We start from the raw sequence: 25,096 nt of genomic DNA on the forward strand, positions 1-25,096 counted from the left end.
TCAGCAAAGTTACGAGAATGTTTTCAGTTTCTTACAAAAGCAACAGGAACTCCTGCCAGCTTTGCCTCGGAAAGTAAAACCTATGTACGTTTTACATAAGACCACAATAATGGGCTTCAGAGTCAAAAGAAAATCTGGTTTGCTCTCTCGGTAAAGTTAGGTTTAAATTATAAGGTTATCAGCAACATCATTATTTCCATATGAGGCATTGATACGTTTCAGGGTATGAAATACTTAAATAGTCAAAAAATTGCCTTCATAAATAGGTTCCTGTTAAATATTACCTCTAACTTCCTACGGTCTGCACAAACAAACAAAAAAACCCAAACCAATACAGTACAAAGCACCTTTACATTAACCCTTCTGCAAAGGAAAAAAGGTAATGCTCTTTGTACACCTTCACTCCTTCATGCGAGGGTGGGCAGCAAGAGATGCGTTATTTCCTTAAGACGAGCACGTCAACTAAAAGCAACTACTGCCAACAGAAATTCCAGTCTTTCCTCGCTAGAGTTCTCTCACAGTAGGATTAAAAGGGTTTCCATATTTGCTGGCACCTCCTTCACTCTATTGCTTTCTTCTACTCTTATCAACTTCTTCCTTCATTATAGCTTATTCTACATTTATTTTTTAGATTTTACATTCTTATTCCCCCCCAGTTCCACCTGGGTTACCTTCTGCTCTTTTTACCCGTTCTAATTTTCTCCTGTATACTGAGGTTATCTTTTGATGCAGTCTGACCCAACTACAGTACTGTGATTTAGAAATCTTTGGCATATGCAAACTCCTAAAATTACTGACTACAACACGTCACTAAATGATACAGTGGTAACTTATTTGGGCACAGCAGCTACTCGTGCCTAACTGCCAAGAAAATGCCAGTCTGTTCTCATATGTGATAAAATAAAAGTGAAATATGTAACGTATTCCTAGAAGTCTCTGATATGAAATTAAACAAATAAATCTAATTAAAATATGAGATGAGTAGAAACCATTAGTGGCTACAGGCTTGGTTTACATCCAAATAATGCATTTAAAACTTATAAAAAGAAAACTAAATTAAGTAAATTAAAAAACAACAAATGTACTGAGTAAAACTTCAGAGAAATGCATAGTTGAGTCACGGGCTCCTGCTGGTTATCCATACGCACTATCAGCACATTTGCTGTTTAGACAAACAATATCTTCTTTGTTTCACTGGTTGGTTTTTAAAATACTGAAAGTCATATTCTCACAGGCTCAGGAGAGAGAGCAAGGGCATCACTCCATCTTCCATGCCACCTAACCACCGACAAAAGAATAAGCGAATCTCAGACCAAGGAAAACACTCACACCCTTTAGAAGTATTTTCTTTGAAATCAATGATTCTAACTCTCCCATACAATAATTATAATCTCTTCACCAACTATAAATTTAATTATACCATGCAAGGACTTCTCTCTACCAAGGCTTAACAGACCTAAGAAAATTTGGAAATGGGAAAGGTGTTTAGCTTACTGCTCACGTCTTGTTGACAATTTCACTTTAAACCCACAGTTTCATGGGAGATAAGGCTGCTCAGGCCGAACATTAAGATGTCACTCGAATGCTGAAAATCTAGGAAATAAAGCCAGTAACTGTGCATCTCTTTCTGTCTCCATATACAAATGGCTGCATTAACTTTTCTTATCCTCCTCTTTCTGCAGTACCTCAGTTGCATCAAGATTTTTGAAAACTGACCCTGCAGACTCAACTGCAGCGTATAGAAAGAAGGAAACATTTTCTAGCACACAGTGCAAAACACCACATAATGACAAGTTTCTTTCCACAATCAACATGGAGGAGAAATGTAAATAAATAAAACACTGACCTCAGAGTAAAAAAAAAATAATTAGGATAAAATTCATGTTTCAGTAACTGAACCGTATGTTCCAAAACTACTCAGAGATGCTGATTAATGACAGCATAATTGCAAGTGTTTTCACACATTTACACACACTTCTAAAATAACTTCAAATTCATAATACTATTTAAGCTTCAGCTACTGAAAGAAAAAAAAAAAAAAAAAATCAACAAGAGTATATGTAATGGCTGCAGAAACTTACCTTCAGAATTACAACTCCGTAATACTGCTCTGATACTATCCATGGTGAACAGTCCTTGGTGTTTTACTTTATGCAGCAAATATAACACAGCCTCAAGTTCGTTTGTATACTAGTACACTTTGCTGTTTTTAAAAAAAAAAAAATCCTACACAATTTTAAAACGTCCTGAAACAAGTGTCGAACCTACACACATTTATCAGAACAAGGTTACACCAGATTTCTGAAGAAAAAGTATGTTCCAAATTTCAGAATGAACTCTATTTCAGAGTCTACTTATTACTACGTACCCTTCTCCTCTAAAGATACAAATACAAAGAAAATTAATCCCTCACCATCTGAGACAGTTTGGTTTTCTTATTTCCAACATCAGTTGGAATTTTTTTTCTCCAACTACAGTCTTATACTCTCAAGACAATTGTCTTACAACTTTTAAGCCCTAAGGTGTTAAACAAACTGTCTAAGATGCACTACAACTTACATTCAGGAGAAGAAATGCATTCTTCAAGGTCCTCATACATTAGTTTTTCCGGTTTGGGGACATCACTGGAATCTTGTTTATCTGTTCGTTGATTATGAAGTCTGAAAGACGACGGAAGAACATAAACAACTTAATAAATATAAATGCTAATCTTTTAACCAAATAGCAACCTGAAATTTAAATACAAGGACTGCTCACATGCTTCGCAACAGACTAAATGTAAAAACCATGCAATCAAAATGCTGTAACTTTCTGACTCAAAGTCAGCTCCGTCTCTCTGACAGCCATCTCCCTGCAGCCCTTCCCTAAGGCCTACATATGACAAAGGCCTCACATTAAAACAAAATACTATCAGAAGGAGTAAGAAAAAAAAAATACAGTGAAGTGTGACAATCAATTGAAATTAAGAAATTTGCCTTTTTAGGCTCCGTGTTACAGTCTAATTTCTACTTTGCTGTCATCTTAACAGACGAGTTTGAAATGTATTAGGATTGGATGCCTGGTGAAACATATATGCAGGGGTGAAAATCTGGGTGCAACAAAAAATGGGGTTAGTGCCCTCATTCTAAATTCCTGTTTTTCTCATCAGAAAGATAATGCAAAAGAACAATATCTCTCACATGATCCAGCCACTGAACTCTGACCAGAACTGGAATAGCAAAAGGAGTGCAGGTCACTAATGAAATTCAGCAGCAGCACTTCATAAAGGAGCTGACTTTACACAGCTAGTACTCTTCACCACGACATAAATAAGTTTGTGCTTACAATTTAAAAGGAATTCAGGTCTTCCGTGGGGAAAAAGTGGAGAACAAACGAAACATACCCCCACAATGAGACATGTTCAATAAAAAAATGTAAATCTGGGGACAAACAAATCAATCTGCAATGTCAGAAGGCTAGTTAAGTAACGTCAGTTGGGAAAAATACCCTGTAAATTAAATACAACAGAATAAATGGAACTTCAAGATTTTGGAAGTCTGCTTCATGTTTTCAGTCTTTCTTTCACAGAGTGGTTAAGTATTAAGTAATTCTTAAGGATACAGGGTTCAAGGGCATGCATGTCACCTTCTTCAGTACTGTGTCCTGCAACGCTGCTAGAAACATAGTCAAGACACTGCCTCGGATTCCACAAACAGAAGAGGTCTGCCTCAAGACCACTAAACACACGTACTTCCAAACAGGTTTCAAAATTCATTCCATCCAACAAAGCTGGCAACCAAACCCTGGCCTGTACCTGATGTCAATATTCCATAAAACAGTACTGGTGTGCCAATCAACACCAAATGATTAAACTGCATGTGTTATGCTTATAATTACCCTTAAAGCTTAGACAAAAAAACCCAAGAAACCAACCACCACCATCTAAACTATTTTGTTAGTGTCTCAAATTACTTTTTTAGCCTAAAACTGGTAACAACCCTCACAACTGGTTTCTTCAGCCCTAAACAAAAAAGGGAACGGTTTAGATAATAATCTGCCTTATAACTCTAGTCTTCCTGTCTGTGTTTATTGGCTTCTTTCATACCACTCATAACTTGAAACATAAACAAGGAGCTCCTGTAATCACAGAAGCAATTGCTCATCCCCTCTGACAGAGGTCTAACTTGTAATGGCTTACTGGTGCTACAGCATCGTATTTTCTTTTCTTTTCTTTTTAAAGACTTTCCCATTGCCACTTAAAATCCACAGGTCATAAACTAATCCCACAATACACATCAATGATGTGGCATTTGCCTAATAATGAGAGTAAATAACTGGAAAAGCCCACACATACATTTCTTAAATATTTTATGGAACAGAAAACAGCCCAAGGCACAAGAAATTAAAAAACACTCAACAAAAGAATGTTTTTCCTTTAAGAAAGTCTTGGGAAAGCAGCAAGTTCAAGAAAATTATTGGGACCTCATACCCTTGCTTTGTCACAAGGAACCCAAAAAAGCAACAGCAACCCATAGCTGCCTGCCCAGACCATGGCCTGTTCTTTGCAACACAACTTGCTCATACTGTTCACTCTTCAGGCAGCGTGGACTCTACAGCACCCTTCAAAGAAGTACAGTCCCCCACAGTGTTAGAGCATTTTCCTGTATCCCCTTAACATGAAGGTTAACACCCAACCTGCGCTTCACAAGGTCTCTCACAGGAGTACAGGAAACCTGAGACACACTGTAAAAAACATGAATGAGCCAGCCACTTAAAGGAACTATCCTCGTGGTCCCTAGAAATCCCAACAGCTTCTTTTCAAGGCTGTTCAAGGCTGTTTCTTTTCAAAAGCTGTCCCCAAATTCTAACCACAAAAGATACCCTCTCTACATGAAATGTATATCGAGGACTTGATAACAACAGAATAAGAAAGCCCTACGAATGCCTGCTAGAGCTGGCCCAGGACAAGCCATCTTTCTTCAGCCTTCAAATCTGGAATGATGGCTAGCAGGTTAAGGCCAATTGAAGTGTCTCTTCTTAGGAAAGAAACATTAAAAATTAAATACTCGAGCATTTTCTGAAGACACCTATTCAGGATTCTCAGTTTTGGAGAGTGGAGGCACCAGTGATCATTAAGAACAGAAGATTTTCATACATGGAAATAGGAGGTACAGAGAGGAAAGAGAAGTCATTTTTATGCAGCTTAATTTTGCCAAGTTACTCATTTACTTAAGAACAGATCTTTAAAAAAAATCACCAAAGGAAAGGAGAAAAAGTTCTACTACTCATCCCCTTCCCACATACAAAGGAGACTGGAGATTCCTATTCTGAGAACAGTTACACAGGCACATGAACAAGCTCTTCAGAGAAAAAAATGAGTTTGCATTAGAGCTTGTTAATAAATGAAGTGAGAACATACAATTGCCTTGATTTAAATTCTCAAACAGACAGCAGAAACTACCCAGCTTCAATCAGCAGAAGCTCATCAGTCAGGTCACAGATGTGAAAAATAAAGACACAAGAGACATACCTCTGCTCAAGAAATTAGCAGCCTTTTTTTATTAAGGGTTTTTGTGTGCATCAAATATAACCTCAATAGCTTCTGAACATCAAGCATATGCAAAAGGCCTGTTCTGATATTGGAAAGATGAGAGACTATTTTGGACAGGAATTTGTGATGAGCTTGTAGTTTTACCTTTTTCATGAAAAATTGTTTCAAGTCATTGAAACATGAAGTTTACCCCTCTAAAGACCCAACATCATCGTCTGAAATCAAGTTTGTTCTCAAATTAGTCTACAATGTCAGCAGAGTTCTTGTTAGCCTTATCAGGATCACATTTATATGGATGGCACAGAAGCCTACTAGAGGCATCAGACCTTTCAAATCCCAGAAGAGCCCATGACAGCAAACTGCTAAAAACACATTTGCATTCAGGTAATTCATATGAGGGTGAAGGTGTCTGATGGGACTGTTGTAAATAAGACATGCCACGTGATAGTCAGTTAATTTGCCACTGTAGTACCTTCACATTCCCATCTGCAACACTGTGCAGGCATTCTTCTTACTCAAAAAAGTATACAGTCTTAATTTTTTAAATTATGAATGTGTCCAAAGTTGTGGGACACCAGGAGAAGTCAGATATATCTTGGACATAGGCAACCTTTGGACACTGCTACAACTACCATTTCTCCCCAACAGAGGCAATCTTTGGAAGAACCTTTCATCCTTGCTCAACTATACCAGTGAAATGACTTTACGGAACACTCTGTAAATAAATCAAGTTTTACTTTGTCATAGGACAAGACTCTTTTTGTTTGTTTGAAAAAAACATTGCTTCATCTAAAGTTTCCAATGCACTTCAGGTTTAAGTATTTCACTGCACACAACTCTGCACTATAAGGAAGCACAAATTCAACAGCAGTGAAAATGTCAAATCATATTTGCCAAACATGTTTGGGTTTGGAAGGAGGGTGTATTTGGTTTTTATAAAACTAAGTTCCTCTTGAGGCATGATGTTGAAGAATGGAAATCCTTATCCATCTTTAGAAAAGTTCTCACTTATAAAATTAACGGCTTACTTGAATTGTAAGAGCAGCTGTTGCCATGATCAGTTAGATTCAGAAATATTTTTCTTTAAAAAGGCAGGTTAAAAATGTTGCTTTGTAAACAATGTTACCTGATTTTCTGGCCACGACTGGATGGTGAGGAAGAAACAGACTCGGAAGATGAAATAGGCTTTGAAATAGGAGAAAGCACCTGGTCAACACTCTGCTGTGAAGAAGCAAGGTACAAGCCACTGATGTCTGCAGATAAAAATCATACAGTTTGTATTAGTCAGTTATTTGTCCTACCACTTCTCAGCTGAGGCTGGTTTTCACAACACATGTAATTGGGCTGTGCAGGCACCACCACTATAGGGCAACTAACATCCAAAGCTACCAGGATTAACATGAACTTTCTTGCACTGGTTATTTCTCCCCCCCCCCACCCCTTTTTGTACAGCAATTCTCCTCTACAAGCCTTCACCATCATAAACTTACTCCTCACAAAGCCTGTCATTATCATGACCCCATAATACATCCATGTTCCCCACAAACTGCAGCCCCTCTGCCAAACACCAAATAATTTCTCCCACGCTCGGCATTAGAGAAAGCAGTTTGGGACCCAGATTTCAAGCTAGGGATGTGCTTACTAGCCAGCAAAAGATAATGCTTGAGGTCTCCCAAAGGCCATTCTTCATTAGGAAAGTTAAGCTGGAGGTTTTCTTTTCTACAGATTTGTTAAAATGGGTGATGAAGCAAATAGGAAATCTTTGAAGATCTTATCAACAGCTGTAAAGTTATCAGGGAAGGAGAACAGACAGACAGGATGACTAAAGAAATCTTGAGTTTCCTAGGAAACCAAGGTAAAACCCAAATCCCCTACATTAAAAAGGCTTTTTAATCAAACTTGCAAAGTCCAGCACTTTGCTTAAATTTTGCTTTGCAGTCTTAATTTTCCTCTCCTCTGCAGCTGCACAGGCCTTACGTAACTAGACTATGAATTATATTTTCCACAAGATTTGCTATTCACTCTGTAAGGAGGTACTGTTGTTTTTCTTCTCTTTACTGACCAAATTACTTTTACTATAACTGGTGCTAATTTTGCTCACGAGATAGAGGAAAAGCCATTATTAACACTCCCACACCTGAAGTTCTTTCAGGTGGTTGTATAGAAGTGTACCCCACCATGGTGCTGCAGTATTCAGGATGCTTCAGACAAAGGCTGCCTGTGGATTTTTATCTCCAGACAGCCCCTGTGCCCATGCAACACAGACAAACACCCTCTAATGAAGCTGAGCACCAACAGGATGGAACCCAGCAGTTATGCTGTACTTGTAGTACTGTATCGGCAGTACCTGTTCATGGCAGGAACCCTCAGCCCACCCACATCCAATCTTTTATAAAACAACCTGTCAAATTTTCACATGCAGAACAAATGGCCCAGAACAGCACATAGTACTTACCGCTGGCACCTCCCCAGCATAACAGATACTGCAGGTTAGGACACCAGTAGCACACCAGACATCTCAAACAGTAATCTACTACAACCTACTACTATTTAGAAATTTTCCAGGATTGAACTTACTGATTTTCTAGTAAAAGACAAGTGGCTGATGTCTTTGGCTCGCAGTACCCTGTCTGCAAGACTCACCAACCTTGTTCTTTCTCATCAGAAAGTATGAAGTTTGGTCAAGTAATGATCAAGGTGAAAAGTAATAGGGAGCATGGGCCAGATGGCAATCCAAATTTTTTTTCCTCAGTAACTAGTTCTTGATCTGTGTTTCTGTCCACAGATCGGAGACAGCAAGCAGGGGAAAACAGAAAAGGACCCTGTCCTACTTTTAGTTGCTCTTAAACAAACCGGCTGACTCCCTCTCAGTAGAAGGACAAAGCCTGAAAGATGTCCAACATGCATGGGCTTGGGAAGAAGAGTCAAATACATGACATAATTTAAAGGAAGAGGGAAAACCACATACCCTTCCACTGGCAGACTATGCAGTAAAACAGCTGCTAGATCTGCCAACTGCAAGTATTTTACAGGAGGACATACTTCTTCCTTTCATCCTTCGTAGACAGGTGCTGACAACTGAATGGCAGCTTGTCCTTACATGAGCAGACTGTGGTACACCTCACTTAAAGGAAAATCAAATCTCAGAGTCACCTGCATGATATCTTTTACTACCTAAAATTTATTCTGACCTGTTCAGACTGGCATCTTCAACAGCACTGAAAAGCTCCATGGAAGCTTCCACAATGACTTACAGTTTTCTAGGAAAGACACATCTGGTGCTTCAGCCGTTTCTAGCATGAAGCGTAACATATATACCAGTATAAAAGCACTCCTTCTCAGACTCTTGAAACAGAGCCGACCCATCAGTGGGGAAGCAATCTAACTGGAAGCAGATAATCCCACAAGAGCACATTAGCACTGAAGATGCAGCGCTTATTGGGGCAAGTACCGCATCAGTTCACCTTGAGAGCACATCATCTAGCTGCAGCCTGGTTCCTACACTACATACCATTCAATTTCTGTAACACCTATGTCAAGTAATACCCTCCTAAGTTATTCAACTCTTATCCCTCTCCAGAACAAGTCAGTCTTGTGCATGAAGCACAGAACAGATCCAATGGAAAAAATAGATCAGCCGTCATGTAATGCACCCCTGACAGGTACAAAAGACAGGAAGGATGGTTAAGGTTATGCACACAACTTTGATTCTGCCATTTCCTAATTTACAACAAAACCCTACTTAAAGATTTTTTTGTGTGTGCAGTATTAAATGAATAGTCTAGAAGTAGTTTATACACAAGGCAACAGAGAAAAGTTAAAAGATTGCTTTAGAAGTTAAAGTTTTTAAATACATTTGCAGTAACAGAGTGTGTTTGTAGTATGTTTCTAACAGTGCCCATTGCTAAACAAAACTAAACTAAGATTCTAAAAGGAGACTACATATATCTAACTTCTGGCAACATCTGCGCAACCTCTCCTCAATCAATACTTGGGCCCTCCTGACAGGGAAGTTTTATTCCTGCATCCGTACTTGTTGCCACAGAAGCAATAAATACCACAACTTACTCATGGTATGATAAAGTACTTCCTTCTCTTTCAATTGCACAGAATTCTGAGGTCTGTGAAGGAGTTATTAATCGATCCCTTTTCACCTTTTCCACATCACTCGTTGCTTTCCAGATTTCCCACAGCCCACTCTTTTCCCAACCAAGCTGCCCTTCTTATATTTAGCATACCTTCATGCAGAAGTTAGTAACAAAAAAAACCAAACAAACCATCTCTTTCTGTCATCCTATTAAATCCACTTGGAGCTAGGGTGACAAGAATTGCACGATGCAAGAAGCACGTGTACTGCAGGTTTGAAACAGCATTTTTTTTTTAGTTTTTCAATTCTTTCCTATTTTGCTTATTTTTCTGAATACTGACCCTTTAAAAAAAACCAAAAAACTAAGAAGTAATTGTTAGACACTGTGAAATTAATAGCAAATTACAATTTTCCGATCATGACCAAACATTAATCCCCTCCCCCTCAAACTGATAGGAATATTTGATAAAGATGTCACAGCACAAAGAACAAACAAAAGCAAATCTGGACCTTTAAGACTGGTGAACTCAATTTAAGAAAAGCCAGGCAAAGCAGTCTGCTGCTGCACACGTTAACTACAATAGCTAAATGAAAAGATGGGAATACAGAGTGAGGGTTATTAACACTAGGAAATTACAATTAATATTGCAAAGCAGTTAGACATAATAGCAACTTTGGAATTAAACTCTGTATACTTTTGCTCAGCCTGGAGAAGAGAAGGCTACAGGGAGACCTTATTGCAGCCTTTCAGTACTTAAAGGGGGACTACAGGAAGGATGGGGGCAATCTCTTTAGCAAGGCCTATTGTGACAGGACAAGGATGGTTTTAAACTAAAGGAGAGTAGATTTGACTGGATATAAGGAAAAAAATTTTCACAATGAGGGTGGTGAAACACTGGCACAGGTTGCCCAGAGAGGTGGTAGGTGCCCCACTCCTAGAAACATTCAAGGTCAGGTTGGACGGGGGCTCTAAGCAACCTGATCTAGTTGAAGATGTCCCTGCTCACTGCAGGGGGGTTAGACTAGACGACCTCTAAAGGTCCCTTCCAACCCAAACCATTTTATGGTTCTATATCCTAAAGGTACACCTGTAGTGAATAATATGGCATAGTCTTCTCTTTAAAGCTACCTGAACTAAGTGCAGTGTGTTCAGCCTCCCTCAGTGCACTTCTCCAGTACTTGTTTCCATGAAGAAGCAGTCCTCCAAGCAGCTAGCATATTTTGTATCTGACTTCTCCTGCCTCTTAGCAAACATGAGTGAAAGACTACCACTGCTAAACCTTTCCCTTCCTATAGCGCAAGAGGAACATTAAGTAAAACCCCAATACCACACCACATCAACAACCATGACTTACCATCTGAAATTTTCTTGTTACTGAGATCCCTTTCCAATTTGGAAACAGGAGTAGAAGAAAGGCGTCTTGAAGAAGATGCTCCTCTGTGTGGTGGTGTTAAGGGATTTTTAAAGACATCAACCTGCCCAGTTCTTTTGATATATTTTTCACCTCTTGGACTGCCCAGGGGGGAATGCCGGGAGCTGGGATTATCTTCTAGGAGCTCCTGCTGCGTAGTCAAGGGGGCTCTACTAATAGCACACTGTAGAAGTAAAGGGGACTGCATCTTTCTTGGTGCTTTGCTTGCAGCCGCACCCTGCATGACTCTGTGTTGGTAGTTCCTGTAGGCTTCTTCCAGATACTCTGCCTCTTTTTCTAGTTCTTTTATTCTAGCCCGGGTTTGTGCCATACACTCCAGGTCAGAATCCGGAGAAGCACTGCGTGGCTGTAACTGCTGATGATAGCCAGCTCTTGGCACAGCATTTGCCTTCATCACACTGGTCATAACCTCATTCTTCAGGAAGGCGCTATCCACATAAATGTCATGAGGTACAATTCTGTCACCAGTGAAGTCAAGGACAGAGCGATCGACGAGTGAAGGCTTTGGATTCCGGTACACTTCATTTTCCAGAGCTAAATGATTGCAAGAGAAAGTGAGTGACAGTGAAGAGAGAGGCAGACCCATAACGGAACAGAAACAGTAAAATATAACATCTAAATTCCAATTTGATCAAAATTATTTTAACATGAAATTGGCTTGAATTTTTGGAATTTAAAGGGGTTGATTTATATGTATTTTTAATGTCACTGCATAGCTGCAAATTATCACTGTATTGTTTTTTTAAGAATATAATCCTTCCATGTAAAACTACCTGAAGTATGCATTCTACAATATAATTTCTTAAATTATGTTTAAATAAATAAAAAAAACCATCACCACTTTGGACACATTATAGCCAAACATGCTGTTCAAGGGTGAGGGACACAGGGCAGGCCTCAATTCTTAACAGTTTCCTTCTATTGAGGTCAAAAAGAAATTTGGAGAAAACCAACATAGTGTATAGATAATGTTGGCTGGGTTTCTTTTTTAAAAAAAAAAAAAAAATCTCAAAAATTGTCAGTTAAATGCAACATTTTGGGGCTGTCTGCTCCCTGGCTTGCACTTGGATGCTTCAACAAGCCCAAAAGACCAACATACAGGGCTGTATCTTTCTCAGCAAAATAACCACCCTGTTTTTATTCTACATAAATGATTCTTCAATGACATCCTTAACTCTGATGAAAAATAAAAGTCCATGCAGCACTTTCAGTAATTTAATTAAAATACATATTTACTATTTTGACACTATTAAATTTCCTGTTCCAAATGGTACCGATACTTGTACCATATATGACGATGTACATATTGGTCCAGTGAATAATATAAAGCATTGCATTGACCAAACTATGGTGCAACACACGCTATATGTAATGAATAACCATTGCAGTATTCAATCCCAGAACTTTATTTATCATACCTGATCGTCGCAATTTAACAGATAGGCATCTTTAGAACTACATTCCTTCAGCAGACTGAATTTCTTTATACAAGTGCCCATCTCTAATGCCCATACAAGGTGCATATGTTATTAGCCTTGATAACAACTGTTTAAAAGTTAGATTTAATTTGTGAGCTACGCAATACAATTTCAAATTGATTATTCTTATGGTGAACATTCAAGAATCAAAATATATTAAAACACAACTTGCCTCGTGGAGAACGATGATTATGTTACCAAACATTAACGTCTTCATACTGAGAAAAAACAGACAATAAAAACATGCAAGTATTCTGGGAGGAATGTTTTCCCTTTCTCCTGTATATTTGTTTTCTGAAAGGAAGGGTAGTTGTAGCAAGTCTGCTTTTTAAATTGGGCTTTTAAGTAGATTTTTATTTTAAACCTGAAACCTACTTACTGGTAGCATATTATTTCTATGCAGCTGCCGCTTTTTCAAGCTTCTGGAAATCGTTACACTGGTTAGGTAAATGAACATCACAAAAGACTGCTCTGGTGTAAGATACAAACCTGCCTGCGTTTGTCTCACTTGCAGTTTCAGTTCTTCAACCTGCACATTTAACTTCCTGACAGTAGCTTCGGAGTCCAACAGTTGGGTCTTTAACTGGGCACAACGCTCAACCTGTAAGAGGGTGAGAGAAGAACAAAACCCAGCATAATTCAAACAAAAAGAAGAATCTCAGATGGTTGAATACTTGTTTCTAGATGTTTTTCAGGTCCAATCAAACCATACACGCATACACTTTCCTACTGAAAGTCAGTGTTGACAACTTACTGACTTGGAAAGATTTACTCTGGTTACATTGGGGGTTTTTTGATGTTGTTTTTCAGTGGTGTTTTGTTTTGTCTTCTTTAGAGCTGTTACATAAAAACAGGCATAAAACAAACAATCCCCATAGCTACACCTAAACAGCCTGCACAGGTACATAGACAAAAGTGAACAAGATGATAGGAAGAAGAAAGGATTCAAATTATTTAGAAAGAATAGTTTACCTCACTTTGTAGCTGCTTTTCCAAAATCTGCCTATGACTTTCAAATTCATCCAGTGCCAGCTTCCTAGAATGTTCCACTCTCCTCAGCTCCACTTGGCAGGCCAGGTGCTCCGCTGAGGGCTGGGACAGCTCTACCCAGAAAAAGAAATACTAGCTACTCAGCCATGGAGTAATGAGGGTGCACGTTTCTACATGATACCCCTTCAAAATGTAAAGCTGATTCGTTTTTAGGAACATAACAAGGCTTTGTTTGAATAAAGTACTTAGGAATTTTTTTCTTCCTTTTACAAAAGGACCGAAATTTTTGTTGCGGTAGTTGTTTAAGAACTAGACCCAGACTGTCCTATTCTGGAAGAAAAATACATATCCCTACCTTATGTAACTGGGTGTACATCTCCACTCTCCCATAACATCAAATGCACATTAAAAATAATTGGCATTTTATACCTATAGTCAGACAAGCACTTAAAAATAATAATTGAATGTTCTTTTACCATTATTAACCATACTAATGCTATGGTTAGAGCTATGCACTGTTTTTTTCAAAGGGTGAAAGGGGTATTCTTCGTATTATTATAGCTACCACTTACTTCAAGATTTTTACTATATAGACATAGTAAAGAAAATATGCTGTCAAGGACTTTCATTTTACACAAACATTAGCTGAGGTTTAATGCAAACTACTAGCAAACATAATACAAGGAATGTATTTTAATGACTATTTCTAAATGAATACTTGTAGGGAAACATAAACAAGAAAATTACTAAATCATTCACACTGACTGTCTCGAAGATGCTGGTTCTCACTGCGAGTCTCATCCAACTGTTGCCTAAGTAGTTTATTCTGCACTTGGAGCTCCAATTTCTCCTCCTTTAGCAAAGGATAGTCTGATACCTCTTTCAGTTTTTCTGTCAACAACTGATTCTGTTTATTTACCAACAGAACCTGGGCTTTCACTGACTCCAAATCCAGCTGCAGATAAAGAACAGTTTAGAAGCTTATGAACTGCTGTACTACTTCACAATTGTTTTTATTTCACATTTCTTTTAAATGTACCTCAAAAGCACTAATTAGAACACAGCTTCTTTAAATTCATGTGTACAATTACCTCAAGCTCTTTTGCGCGTGATATAGCTTGCTTGAGTTCCTCCTTTTTTGAATTAACAGCAATGGATTCTTCACGCAAAAGCATGGCTTTCTCTGCAAGGAGGATTACAAATGCTGAATTAAAATTAGCAGAGTATTACAGTAAAAAACTGTATCTGCAAAAAACAATTTAACCTGCTAAGCCCAACATTCAATTTAATCAAAGCATAAAAATGACTGAATGTCATACATGCTCCCTTCAAAATTAAGTAAATCACATTGTGTGTGTATATATACACATGCACACATGTACTCCTTCAGAATTAAGTAAATCAAATTCATATGCATGTGATATATCACTTCTTTCACATGTCCCTAACTTAAAGTCTAAATATGTTATCTGGCCCAGCTCTGCTCCTCAAGCTCCAGTTAAACATCTTGTGCACAATAAGTGTAGAAGCTGGCAACCATTCAAGGGTATGGCATCAGACTGTAGCAGAGTTCAGTTAGGGAACAAAAAAGCTAGTGGGGCTTCAGAAGGAGACAGGAAAATGGAAAAGCAAAATGCTTTGCAGCCTCTGTACGAAGCAGCAGCTCACAGTTCCCACTGCATTCTGAACAGTGAGGAGTTGCTGACCTGTCACAGGATCCTGTGACATGTTTCCAAAATCGATTTCAATGGCTTTTCTGTCACTTATAACACTGTTACTGAACACCATGACTGTTTAGTAACAAGTGTTTTGATACCTGTTAGTAAAAGTTCTAGAGATAAACAGCTGTTTTATTAATCTCAGAGAGACTGTTACCTTTATTTTTTTTCTCATCTTCAGTAACTTTATTGGTTCTGGCTATGTATTCTTCTTTTAATTCAAGCTGATATCTAGAAGTAAAAAGAATTATGTATTCCCAAATATGTGTATGTGCACATGCATGTGCATTTGTGTAAATTCCATTATTTCCCAGACTAAACTATAATCACACAATTATTTATTAACAAAACTGGGTATTTCAGAGCAACTGAAACAGTTGGAAAGGTCCCTGCCAATCACCTCGTTCAACCACCTGCTCAAAAAGCAAGACTACAGCCAACTCTAGATCAGGTCAGATGTGGCTGCCCTTAGCCAGCTCTTGAAAGCCTCAAGGGTATATATAAAGGGTATATATAAAAAAAAAAAAATATATATATATATAAGGGTATATATATAAAGGGTATATAAATTCCATCACCTCCCCGGACGACCTGTGCCAATGCTGCACTACCCTCCCAGTAACAATTTTTTTTTTCCCCCATGTCCAAGCTGAACCTCCTGAGCCACAGTTTACAGCCCCTACCATATGACCTCAGAGGTCATGTCTGACAGTCCCTTAACTATCTTGACAGTCCTTTACTAGGCCATGCTGCTACTAATGTCACTCATCACGCTCTTTGCCTTATTTGCCAGAGCATGCTGCTGGCTCGTGGTCAACTTGGCATTCGCTGTAACTCCCACATCCTCTTCAGAAATGCAGCTACGTGGTCAATCATTAAAATGATTTGCTTCTCCTCATGAATCAAAAGCACTTTACAAGCATTACTTGTAACTAGCTGTTATGGACTAGGTAAAGGAAGATACCAAACTGGGCCAATTAGCTGCATTTCACTGTTCTCTGAAAAAAACTTCAAATCTACTCAGTTTCAGCTGAGGCATCGTTCTTATCAAAACCTACTCTTCACATCTTTCCTCTGTAATTTAAATAAAGACACACTAACACAGATAATACTTATTGTTCACTGGCTTGCAATAAAAAGCAATGATACTTCAGCCATTTGGTTTAAGTGCCTAACTGGAAGATCGGTTCATGGCATCAGGTAATCCTTCAAGTGATCAAAGCACTCCAAGAAATTACAACAGCAAAGTTAGGATATATCCACTGCAACACCTCAAAAGCAGTCACAGATGACATCTTTCTCTTTCAAAGAGCATTTCTAAGCAAACACTTTGAAACCACATTCAAGCAGATAGTAAAGAGAGGGTGATGTATAATAGAGAATCCCTCTCCTAAAATAGGGAGGTAAGAGCCAATCTATCTGTACAATGGGCTAGTGTGCCTCTCACCCTTTTCCCAAGAAACCTATAACACCTCTTTAACGTTAATTTCCTTTTCATGCCTTTTCTGTGTTTGTGAAATGGTCAGTTCTTTTAATTGTGGTCAAAGGAAGTCACTAACACTGCTTCACATCCTATTCTCTAAACACAAAACTAACATCACCTCTCTTTCCCAGGTAACAACACAGAATTAAAACTACAACAATAATATAACCTATAATCAAAAGAGAATTATCTTGTATAGCAGACTTTTTCTGAACCTGACAGAATATTTCATCTCACTAGCAAAGAGCTAAGCAATAATGTAGTGAATTCAAGCCAATTAAGATAAAAACATGACTGCACATTTTCAAAGTCCTTGCTTTGTCACTTTTCAAAGGAAATCCTATAGAATTTATTATTCTCTTTTCATAGGAGGTAGTATGTGTCCTGTTAGAGACAAAAGAAAAATTTACTTTAACAGTTCCGTCTTAAGCTTTTGGTCATACGTCTCCTCTATGTTCTTCACAGCAACCTCCCGACGTCGAAGCGCATCATCAATAGCTTTATTTTTCTCTTCCTGAAGTTTCTGAGTGCTGAAATATCCATAAATATACAGACAATGACCAGTTATAAAGCCAAAACTTTATGATTTGGGGTTTTTTAAAAATAACAGTTAGAGACATTAAAGGGTAATGTGCTTGCTTGGAACACTGTGGCAATTTAAAATTATGATCAGAATCTGTCACTGTAATTCATTAAGAACAAGGATATGTGACACAAACTGAACTGTCCTATTTAAAACCCAGCACCAATCAATTGTGCAGCTATCCCGGGTTAACCCTAGCTCAGCTTCCCACACCAGAAAGCCTTCAGAGGAGATAGTGCTAAGCATGCTACTCTATCAGCACCCTCTGCTGGCTTGTCGAATAAAGAAGCCGACGTGGTTTTGTTAGCGGGATACCTTATTCTGCTATAAAAAGCAGATGTCAAAGTAATGATTAGTAGTATTGAGAACCGCCAAAAATGCTCAGTGGTTTTTTTTAATTTAACGAAAGAAAACTGATATTACTAAGGGAAAGTTAAAAACAAAACAAACCAAAGAGGACTAAAGAAGCAAAGTATCATATACATGCCTTGTGAGTGTCAGGATTACATACTGTGTTCTTTGGTTTGTTTGTTTGGTTTTTTTTTTTCTTTTTAATTTAAGCACTTCAAAGCACACATCTGGTTCCTTGCTTCCAAAGTAATGCTGCAGTGCTTTAGTTGGATGAGCAGCAATGTAAAAAACCCAAAACTTCTTTTTGTATGGAGCATCCCTGCTAATAGAGACAGTACACAATACTGCTCAAAATGCAAAACACAACTTCTGGGATACATAACCTATTTCAACATCATAGAAGCAGTGACAGCCTGAAACATGCTTTCCAGAAAAAATACAACATCATCATATAGCATTGGATAAGCCCTTCAACAACTTACGCTTCAAATGCCTCAATTCTTTGCTTCAGGTCCACCTCTCTGGTCCTTATGACTTCAATATCTTTCAGTAGACTTTGTCTCTGAGCATATACTTCCTTTGCTTCTATCTGAATCACAAAATATTTATCTCTAGTTTTACTTCACACTTTATATAATATCTACTATTTAATTTAAAGGATCTTCTTCAGTAATTGGCCTTACTCCATATAAATATTATTTATATAGCCATAATTTGAAATAATATCCAGAAATTTTTTCTTTATTCCTCTTCTCCTTTTACTCTGAGTAAAAATGTTTTAGATGGTTACCTGCAAACACTTTCCTTTTAAGAAATGCCGCTGACTAAGAATTAGGTAAAAAGAAAAATTGCTTAAAAAAAATTACAGAACACATTCAAACATCTGATTTTTTTTTTTAGGAAACAATAGTTTTGTATGTTCTTCATAAAGACAAAATTGAAAAAACATATGCCAAAAGCCCCTGATAAAACATGATTTAAAACTGAAACTGAGTCAACCAGCAGTCTTTCAGTTTTTCAGTTTATCTTACAGAAATCAAATTGTAAAAGGAGTACTCCAAGTGAGGAACATACTGATACCCACAGTCACACATGTTCTTGTGAATAAAAAATAGTTTTTCTTGTTCTCAAGCACACAAGGCATTATTTCTCTCCAAAGAAATAAGTGCCTAAGAAGAAATAAGTTATTATTTTGCCCTGTGGGTGCTCATATCAAGTTTGCAAATCATGTGCACTTGATGATGCTGGAAGACTTTGTTGCTGTTCCCGGTGCAAAAAAATAGAGCAGTTTGTCAAGCTGTATTTCCTGGGCATAAAGATATCTTAGTAAAGCATTATATGACCTTATACCTTTAATGCAAATATACTTCAACTCAGTAGAGCTGCTAGTTTCTGTTAAGAGTCCCCAGGTAAATGAAGCCTATACTTTTCAGTGAGTGCAGAAGCTGACAAGAGCAACCAAATATCCATTCATAATGCGGACACATATGCTGATCTGATCATCCTTTTAATTACTGAATTAATTTCTTGCCCACAGAAGAAAACTGATAGCATAAAATAGATGGTTTTCTTGTAAGCTTCTAAGAACATAACCATGAAAGATTTCATAGAGTAGTGATAAAATGTTTCATTTTAAGACGGGAAGGAGGTTGATCGTAGAGATCTGGATGGTTGCTTTGTTAACCAACATCATGTGGTCTCAGGGAGGGGAAAAAAAAACAATCAAAACAAAAAAGCCCCCCAAAAAATCCACCACCACAACAAAAAAACCCACCACACCAGAGCAGAAAGGTGGTTAGCATCTGTGGGTGGCTGAATTATTTGGATAAGAAGGTCTACCACAGACAGCAGGGTGGTGGCTAGGTGAACAGGCATAGAACAGCAAGCAAACTAGTCTTCCAAAAACTGAAAAGTAATAGAGATCACGAAAAGCAATATAGAACTATTTACAAACTACTGTGTGCTACAGTAACTATTACTAGTCTGGCAGAACACCAAGAGTAAACAGCGCAAAGGAGTAATCCATCAGCAAAAAAAGTGATCAAAGAAACAAAGCAAGATGTTGGCTTATAGTAAAGACAGCGGCTATTAATAGTATTCAACATAAAGACATACAGAAATGGCATATCTGTACCACACAGACTATATATTCCACTTAGTTTAGAGTCCTTCTTAGTTATACTATAAATTCTTTCAGTTGCTAAAAGCTATGTTCTGGAAACAGAAAAGTGAAAAGTCATATAAACTTTCTGTTAAAAAAATCTCAGTGATCTGAATTCAGCAAAGTTATTAAAACAGATTAAAAAGTATTTATTACATTTAAATCCTGCAGTCCTAGCTTACAGAGCAGTTCCTTTTCCAGCCAGCTGTACTTAGATATTTACCCATACTTATTCTTGTGGTTGCTAAATGTGTTCCCCTATTCACAAAAACAAAAGTAAATTCAAAGTCTTCAATAATAAGCCAAGTGAGACCTGAACATAAACCTCCTGAAGATAAAAGAACAGTTTAATCAGCTCACTGAATCATTCTGTACTAGATTAAGGAAAAAATACTTGGAACTTTACCTCTTGTTGTTTTTGAAGCCTCTCAATAGCATTCTTTTCACGAGAAATCAAGGCTTCGGACTTTGCCTGATGCATCCTCTCTAACTCATGACGTAGCTCAGAGATTTCTTTCTGGGTCTGCACTTTCTCCTCCATTTTAATCTTCGCTATTTCAACTTCTTTAAAATGTTCCAGCTTTTACATAAAGGAGGAAGAGACGGTTAAATAGGGCCATCTTCAAATCAACAAAGACAATCCCTCCTCAGACAATTCTAAATTTCACTTAGAAATTCCTGTTAGGAAATATATGATAGCTCAATTAAATTAAATTAGTATGTTAAATATATTTTAGCAGCACATAGTATTTGCAAGTCTCACATAGTTTTCATGCATTTAGCTGGCATCCCAAAGCAGATCTTATACAAAACTAATAGCTTTAGACAAGTGCAAAACAGAGTCCTACGAAATAAAACACTGCAGGAGTGATAGTCTGCTTGCAATTAAGGAATGGCCAGACTCCTGAATTCCACCTCTGACACTGTCTCTATTCTTGCCTCTTTCCCAAAGAATCACTTTTGACCGGTGATGCAAGAAATGGCAGAAGCAGACCTGTCCTCACTCACTTAAGGACAAGAGAAATTCATCTGGACAAAAAAGTGCCAAGTGTAAAAAAAAAAATGCAGAACACGTAACTCCACATAAAGAGGGTTACAGAAGCACAAGTCCTGACTCACAGACTTCTTAGTGCAGCCAAAAAAAAGGCAAATGCATTCAAACAGGAAAGTATGCATTTTGCAACTGCACAGAAGAATTGTAGGGAACATGCCTCCATACAATGTGTGAAGTGCAATATATGCAAGAACAAAGAGGGTTATAAAGAATTATAATAAAAATTTGGAAAAAAACGGAAAGCAAGCATACAAGAACAAAATGAGATAAAAAAAGGAGCAAAAGAATCAAAAGAGAATGATAGAAAAATTGTTAGACTGGAGAAAACAGAGGTTAAAGGGGGGGAAGAAGCACAGTAGGAATATGTGATCAAGGAATTCAGGTCTGGGGGCATAAGTTTTGTGAAAAATTGAAGAAATGGTGAGACAGTGCAGCATCACTTGTACATACATGATTTGGATTAGAAATGTCTTACAGTAATTCACGCCACATTGCTAAGGATTCCATGTAAAGTTAATTGAATTTAGAAGTGATTTATATATGGTTAAGATTCCAATCTCCTTTGTCGCAACTGCTTTGCTTGAAATGAGACAAACTTAACAACACACAAATTAACACATTTTACATACTACAAAGACAGTGCCTGTTGGGGAATGAAGACTAAATGAAAAGTGAAGGTAAAACACATGGGCAGTTTTAACTCTCTGTCCTGCTACTTGTCCAGCTGAATAAATATGAATAAATATGACTAAACTGATTTCATCAAACAGTTTATACGCAGATGTCTGCCTTTAAAAGTGTGTCTAAGAATTCTAACTGATTATCAGAACAACATTTTTCTATCCAAATAAACTGTTGATCTTGACAGAAATTTATGGAAAAAACCGCATATTTAAATGAACTGCTGTATATTCTCTCTACTCCATTTTTTCAGACATAAGGATTATCAAAGCATTATGTGGCCAAACAAATCCTAATTTTATTCCCAAAATGAAGGAAAAGTCTCTCAAAGAGCTGTCTTCAGTTATAGGAAATAAAAATAAAGCCAGAAATCATTCATAATATTGTCTGTTATGATTTTAGTGTCTGTGTAATGTTTTGAAATAGTATGCAAATTCTCTTCAGTATTAAAAATTAAGTCAACTATCTGCCAAGCTACACAGCAGCAATTCACACCTCTCAGTTGCTATGCATTATAACGAAATTCAAGCTTCAAAATCTTAACTGAGAAGGAAAATTAATAGTATGACTAAGCACAGTAAAAGTTTTTCCATAAAAAATAATCAGATCAAATAAAATTTACCGAATTAAGACAATCAAAATATGAAAAAATTCCATTGCAAATTAAGATCAGAATAAGGAGCTTAACATTCTGTGCACATTTAACAAAAAAGACGAATGCTACATCATCAAGTTAACAATTGATATTGGATTAACTTAGCCTTTTGTGTTTGTTGTAACTCACTATTAGATCTTTTCTTTCCATTTACCTTAAGTATTAAAAGTTTGTAACATGCAAAGTCGAAATTAACAAATGTCTCCCTCAAATTCAATGATCAGAGTTATACCTTTTGACACATTTCTGCTTGAAGCTGCTTCTCTATTTCTTTCCTATATTCATGAAGTTTTACTTCTAAAGATTCGTATTTCTGATGCTGGGGATAAGAGTCTGCAAACTGTTCATCAATCAGCTGAAGCTTCTCAGCTATAAAAAGAGCAAGAGATCCATCATAATTTAAATACAGTCACCACAGTTATCCTACCAAAGTTCCTGTAGGAACCTGTCTCTCTGTAGGATGTTCCTTAGTTTACCTAAGCTTTTGATGTGACAGTGCTTGTCAAAGAAAGACCTGTGTGGTACAAAAGCAGAGGCAGCACAGAAGTGCCATTTATTGGCTCTATGCCACACAACATATACCTAGGAGGAGGCACTTAGCTGTTTAGGCACTATTTCTGGTATTACATAGTAATTCATCCTCTTTATCATGGATGGGCAAGAATTTTCTTCTGCATGCAACCTTTGGGTTTTTCGTATTACTAATAGCATGCATGTTATAATTCAAGAACTCCCAATCTATGCCTAACTTTCACCAAAACACTGTCATAGAAAGAGAAGCAAGACATGCATTTACTATTATGTTTTCCTAAACATATTTCAGCACATAACATTTACAGTCCACCTAAGATGTTATAGCTCTTAACTACATGGCTAAGAAAACATCCGAGTGATAAAAAAAAAATCATAACAGGACTTTTGCCTTTCTTTTAAGAAAGGTTAGAAAAACACGGTACTAGTGATAGGTATGACCTTTACTTATTATTACTTCAGGCTGCATTTGAGTAAGTGATGAATGAATAACATTCATACCCTTTATTAATCCATAGCTTTTACCAATATGAAAATATCTGGGGAGACTTGCTTGCAGAGGTTGCACTTACCAAGAGATTCTCTGTAAGGAGGCACTGAGGTTGTCTGAGTTTCTGTGTCACGAGTTTCCTTACTTAGATGATGGTCTGTAAGCCCGATTAAAATCTGTGTAAGAAAACCTACCAAGATCCAATATATTAGTTAGCTCTGATTTCATACCAAAACTGAATTCTTGAGCCTGTAATTAATGAAGTCATTCTCACTGCACTAGAAAACCCATTCAATTTATGGAAAGAATGAAGTATTTAAATAAAAATCAATACTAGTGAACTATTAAAATTTTTACTATAAGCATATTCTAGTCCATCACAGCCTGCAAAAGCTGTTCTTTTGCAACTTCTTTCATCCATTTCTTTGTCTCTTTGACTTCCAAGGTCATTTGAGAGAGCAGAGTATTACTACTTTCATTATGACGTCATTAGGCAATAGGGGTTTCTGAAGATCAAGCTACTTTAGCGTAAACAATACAGCTAGGTTTCATCATGCAGACTAAGATTTATTTCTTACATAAATAAATGGAAAGCTAAATAAATCTTTAACTAGTTTTTGAAGTACATTATGCACGCTAATACAGTCCATTATAAACACAAACCAAAATCTGAGCTTGCCAAGGTTAGTGTGAAAAGCTTCCAAATAGCATTATATTTAATACCTGATTACAATTTTTTTCATACTTCTAATGTTCAAGTAATTTATTTTGTAGGTGAATGTTAACACTTGATCCACACCACAAACAGGAGTTGGAAAATCCTGAAATATAATATTCATCATCTTGATGTACTGCAAGTTTCAAAATCTTACTAAATCCATATTATTCCATACCAACATATGCTCAAGACATCTGAATTTCTATTGCTCATATCTTAATAAAAATGAAGCTGACACAATTACCCTGGTCTGTATCACATATAAATGTCTTGTACCTTTATTTTCCTTCTGAGCTCCCGAAGTCTGTAAGAAATAAAAGATGGTTCAGCCAGTCTGCTTCATCACAACTGTAATTTAAGCTTATTTTCAAAATCAAAATAACTTTACCAATGATTTGTAAAGACTGGATTTTGGATTGATCCTCATTAATTGAAGAAGATCTTGCATAGTCCACAGCTTTGTAGAAAAAAATACAAGTTAGAAAAGGTTAACTACTTTAAAAACATTTCAAATACATAATAGGCACTATTTTACAGTTGTAGAACATTTTCCATTTCAGAAAGATCTGTTTATTGCCTTGTAAAACCATTTTCAGAGGCCTGCTGTTCTATTACATTTACTTACCTCCATTACCTAAGACATAAGGCAGCCAGTATGTAGTTCTATGACCAACTGAAGCTGCAAAATGAGAGTTTTCTTTCCTTCCCAACCCGGATACATGCTCTTGCTACTTTCTGTGACTCTTTTCTTGATTTGTCATACAAATCAGATAAGCTCATTAAACCAAATGATGACTAACTACTCACCACATCAAAAAATTAATTTTCAGTTAGAAACAACTTCACCATATCACATACTCATAGAGGAGAAACAAAGAAAGGGCAAGCACTGCCCTTTTCAGCTACAGCTTGTAGTTAGAACAGCTTAAACTCACGATGAGCCACACTTTCAGAGAATTGAATGTCCAAACAAGAGGCTAGCTTTAATCAGAATCAGTTCCCCAAGTCGTCTCCCACACAGCCTCAACAAATGATCATGCCAGACTGCGGCAATGGGTGAAGCAAGTACGAGGTTGAGAGGCTTGTGCTATGCTTTCGCAGAACAGCATCGTTGGCTTATCACCAGTTTAAAGTATTCATGAAAATAAAATTC

The 25,096-nt window shown here is 37.2% G+C and overlaps 1 protein-coding gene across 2 annotated transcripts in view; it reads right to left on the minus strand.

Moving 5' to 3' along the window:
• The window catches only part of OFD1 (OFD1 centriole and centriolar satellite protein), a 33,582-nt gene that overhangs the window by 5,172 nt on the left and 3,314 nt on the right, over nt 1-25,096 (minus strand). For both annotated transcript variants that reach the window (XM_064475139.1, XM_064475148.1), the window contains 15 exons: nt 24,332-24,400; nt 24,220-24,247; nt 23,308-23,415; nt 22,437-22,573; nt 20,221-20,394; nt 18,136-18,242; nt 17,130-17,249; nt 15,394-15,467; nt 14,610-14,701; nt 14,284-14,473; nt 13,501-13,631; nt 13,018-13,129; nt 10,973-11,584; nt 6,657-6,783; nt 2,560-2,660 (listed from right to left, as the gene is read on the minus strand). In XM_064475139.1, the coding sequence (XP_064331209.1) occupies nt 2,560-2,660; nt 6,657-6,783; nt 10,973-11,584; nt 13,018-13,129; nt 13,501-13,631; nt 14,284-14,473; nt 14,610-14,701; nt 15,394-15,467; nt 17,130-17,249; nt 18,136-18,242; nt 20,221-20,394; nt 22,437-22,573; nt 23,308-23,415; nt 24,220-24,247; nt 24,332-24,400 (2,182 nt within the window). The remainder of the gene's footprint in view (nt 1-2,559; nt 2,661-6,656; nt 6,784-10,972; nt 11,585-13,017; nt 13,130-13,500; nt 13,632-14,283; nt 14,474-14,609; nt 14,702-15,393; nt 15,468-17,129; nt 17,250-18,135; nt 18,243-20,220; nt 20,395-22,436; nt 22,574-23,307; nt 23,416-24,219; nt 24,248-24,331; nt 24,401-25,096) is intronic.

Source organism: Phalacrocorax carbo, chromosome 1, assembly GCF_963921805.1.
Source record: "Phalacrocorax carbo chromosome 1, bPhaCar2.1, whole genome shotgun sequence".
In the NCBI taxonomy this organism is placed as follows: Eukaryota; Metazoa; Chordata; class Aves; order Suliformes; family Phalacrocoracidae; genus Phalacrocorax; species Phalacrocorax carbo.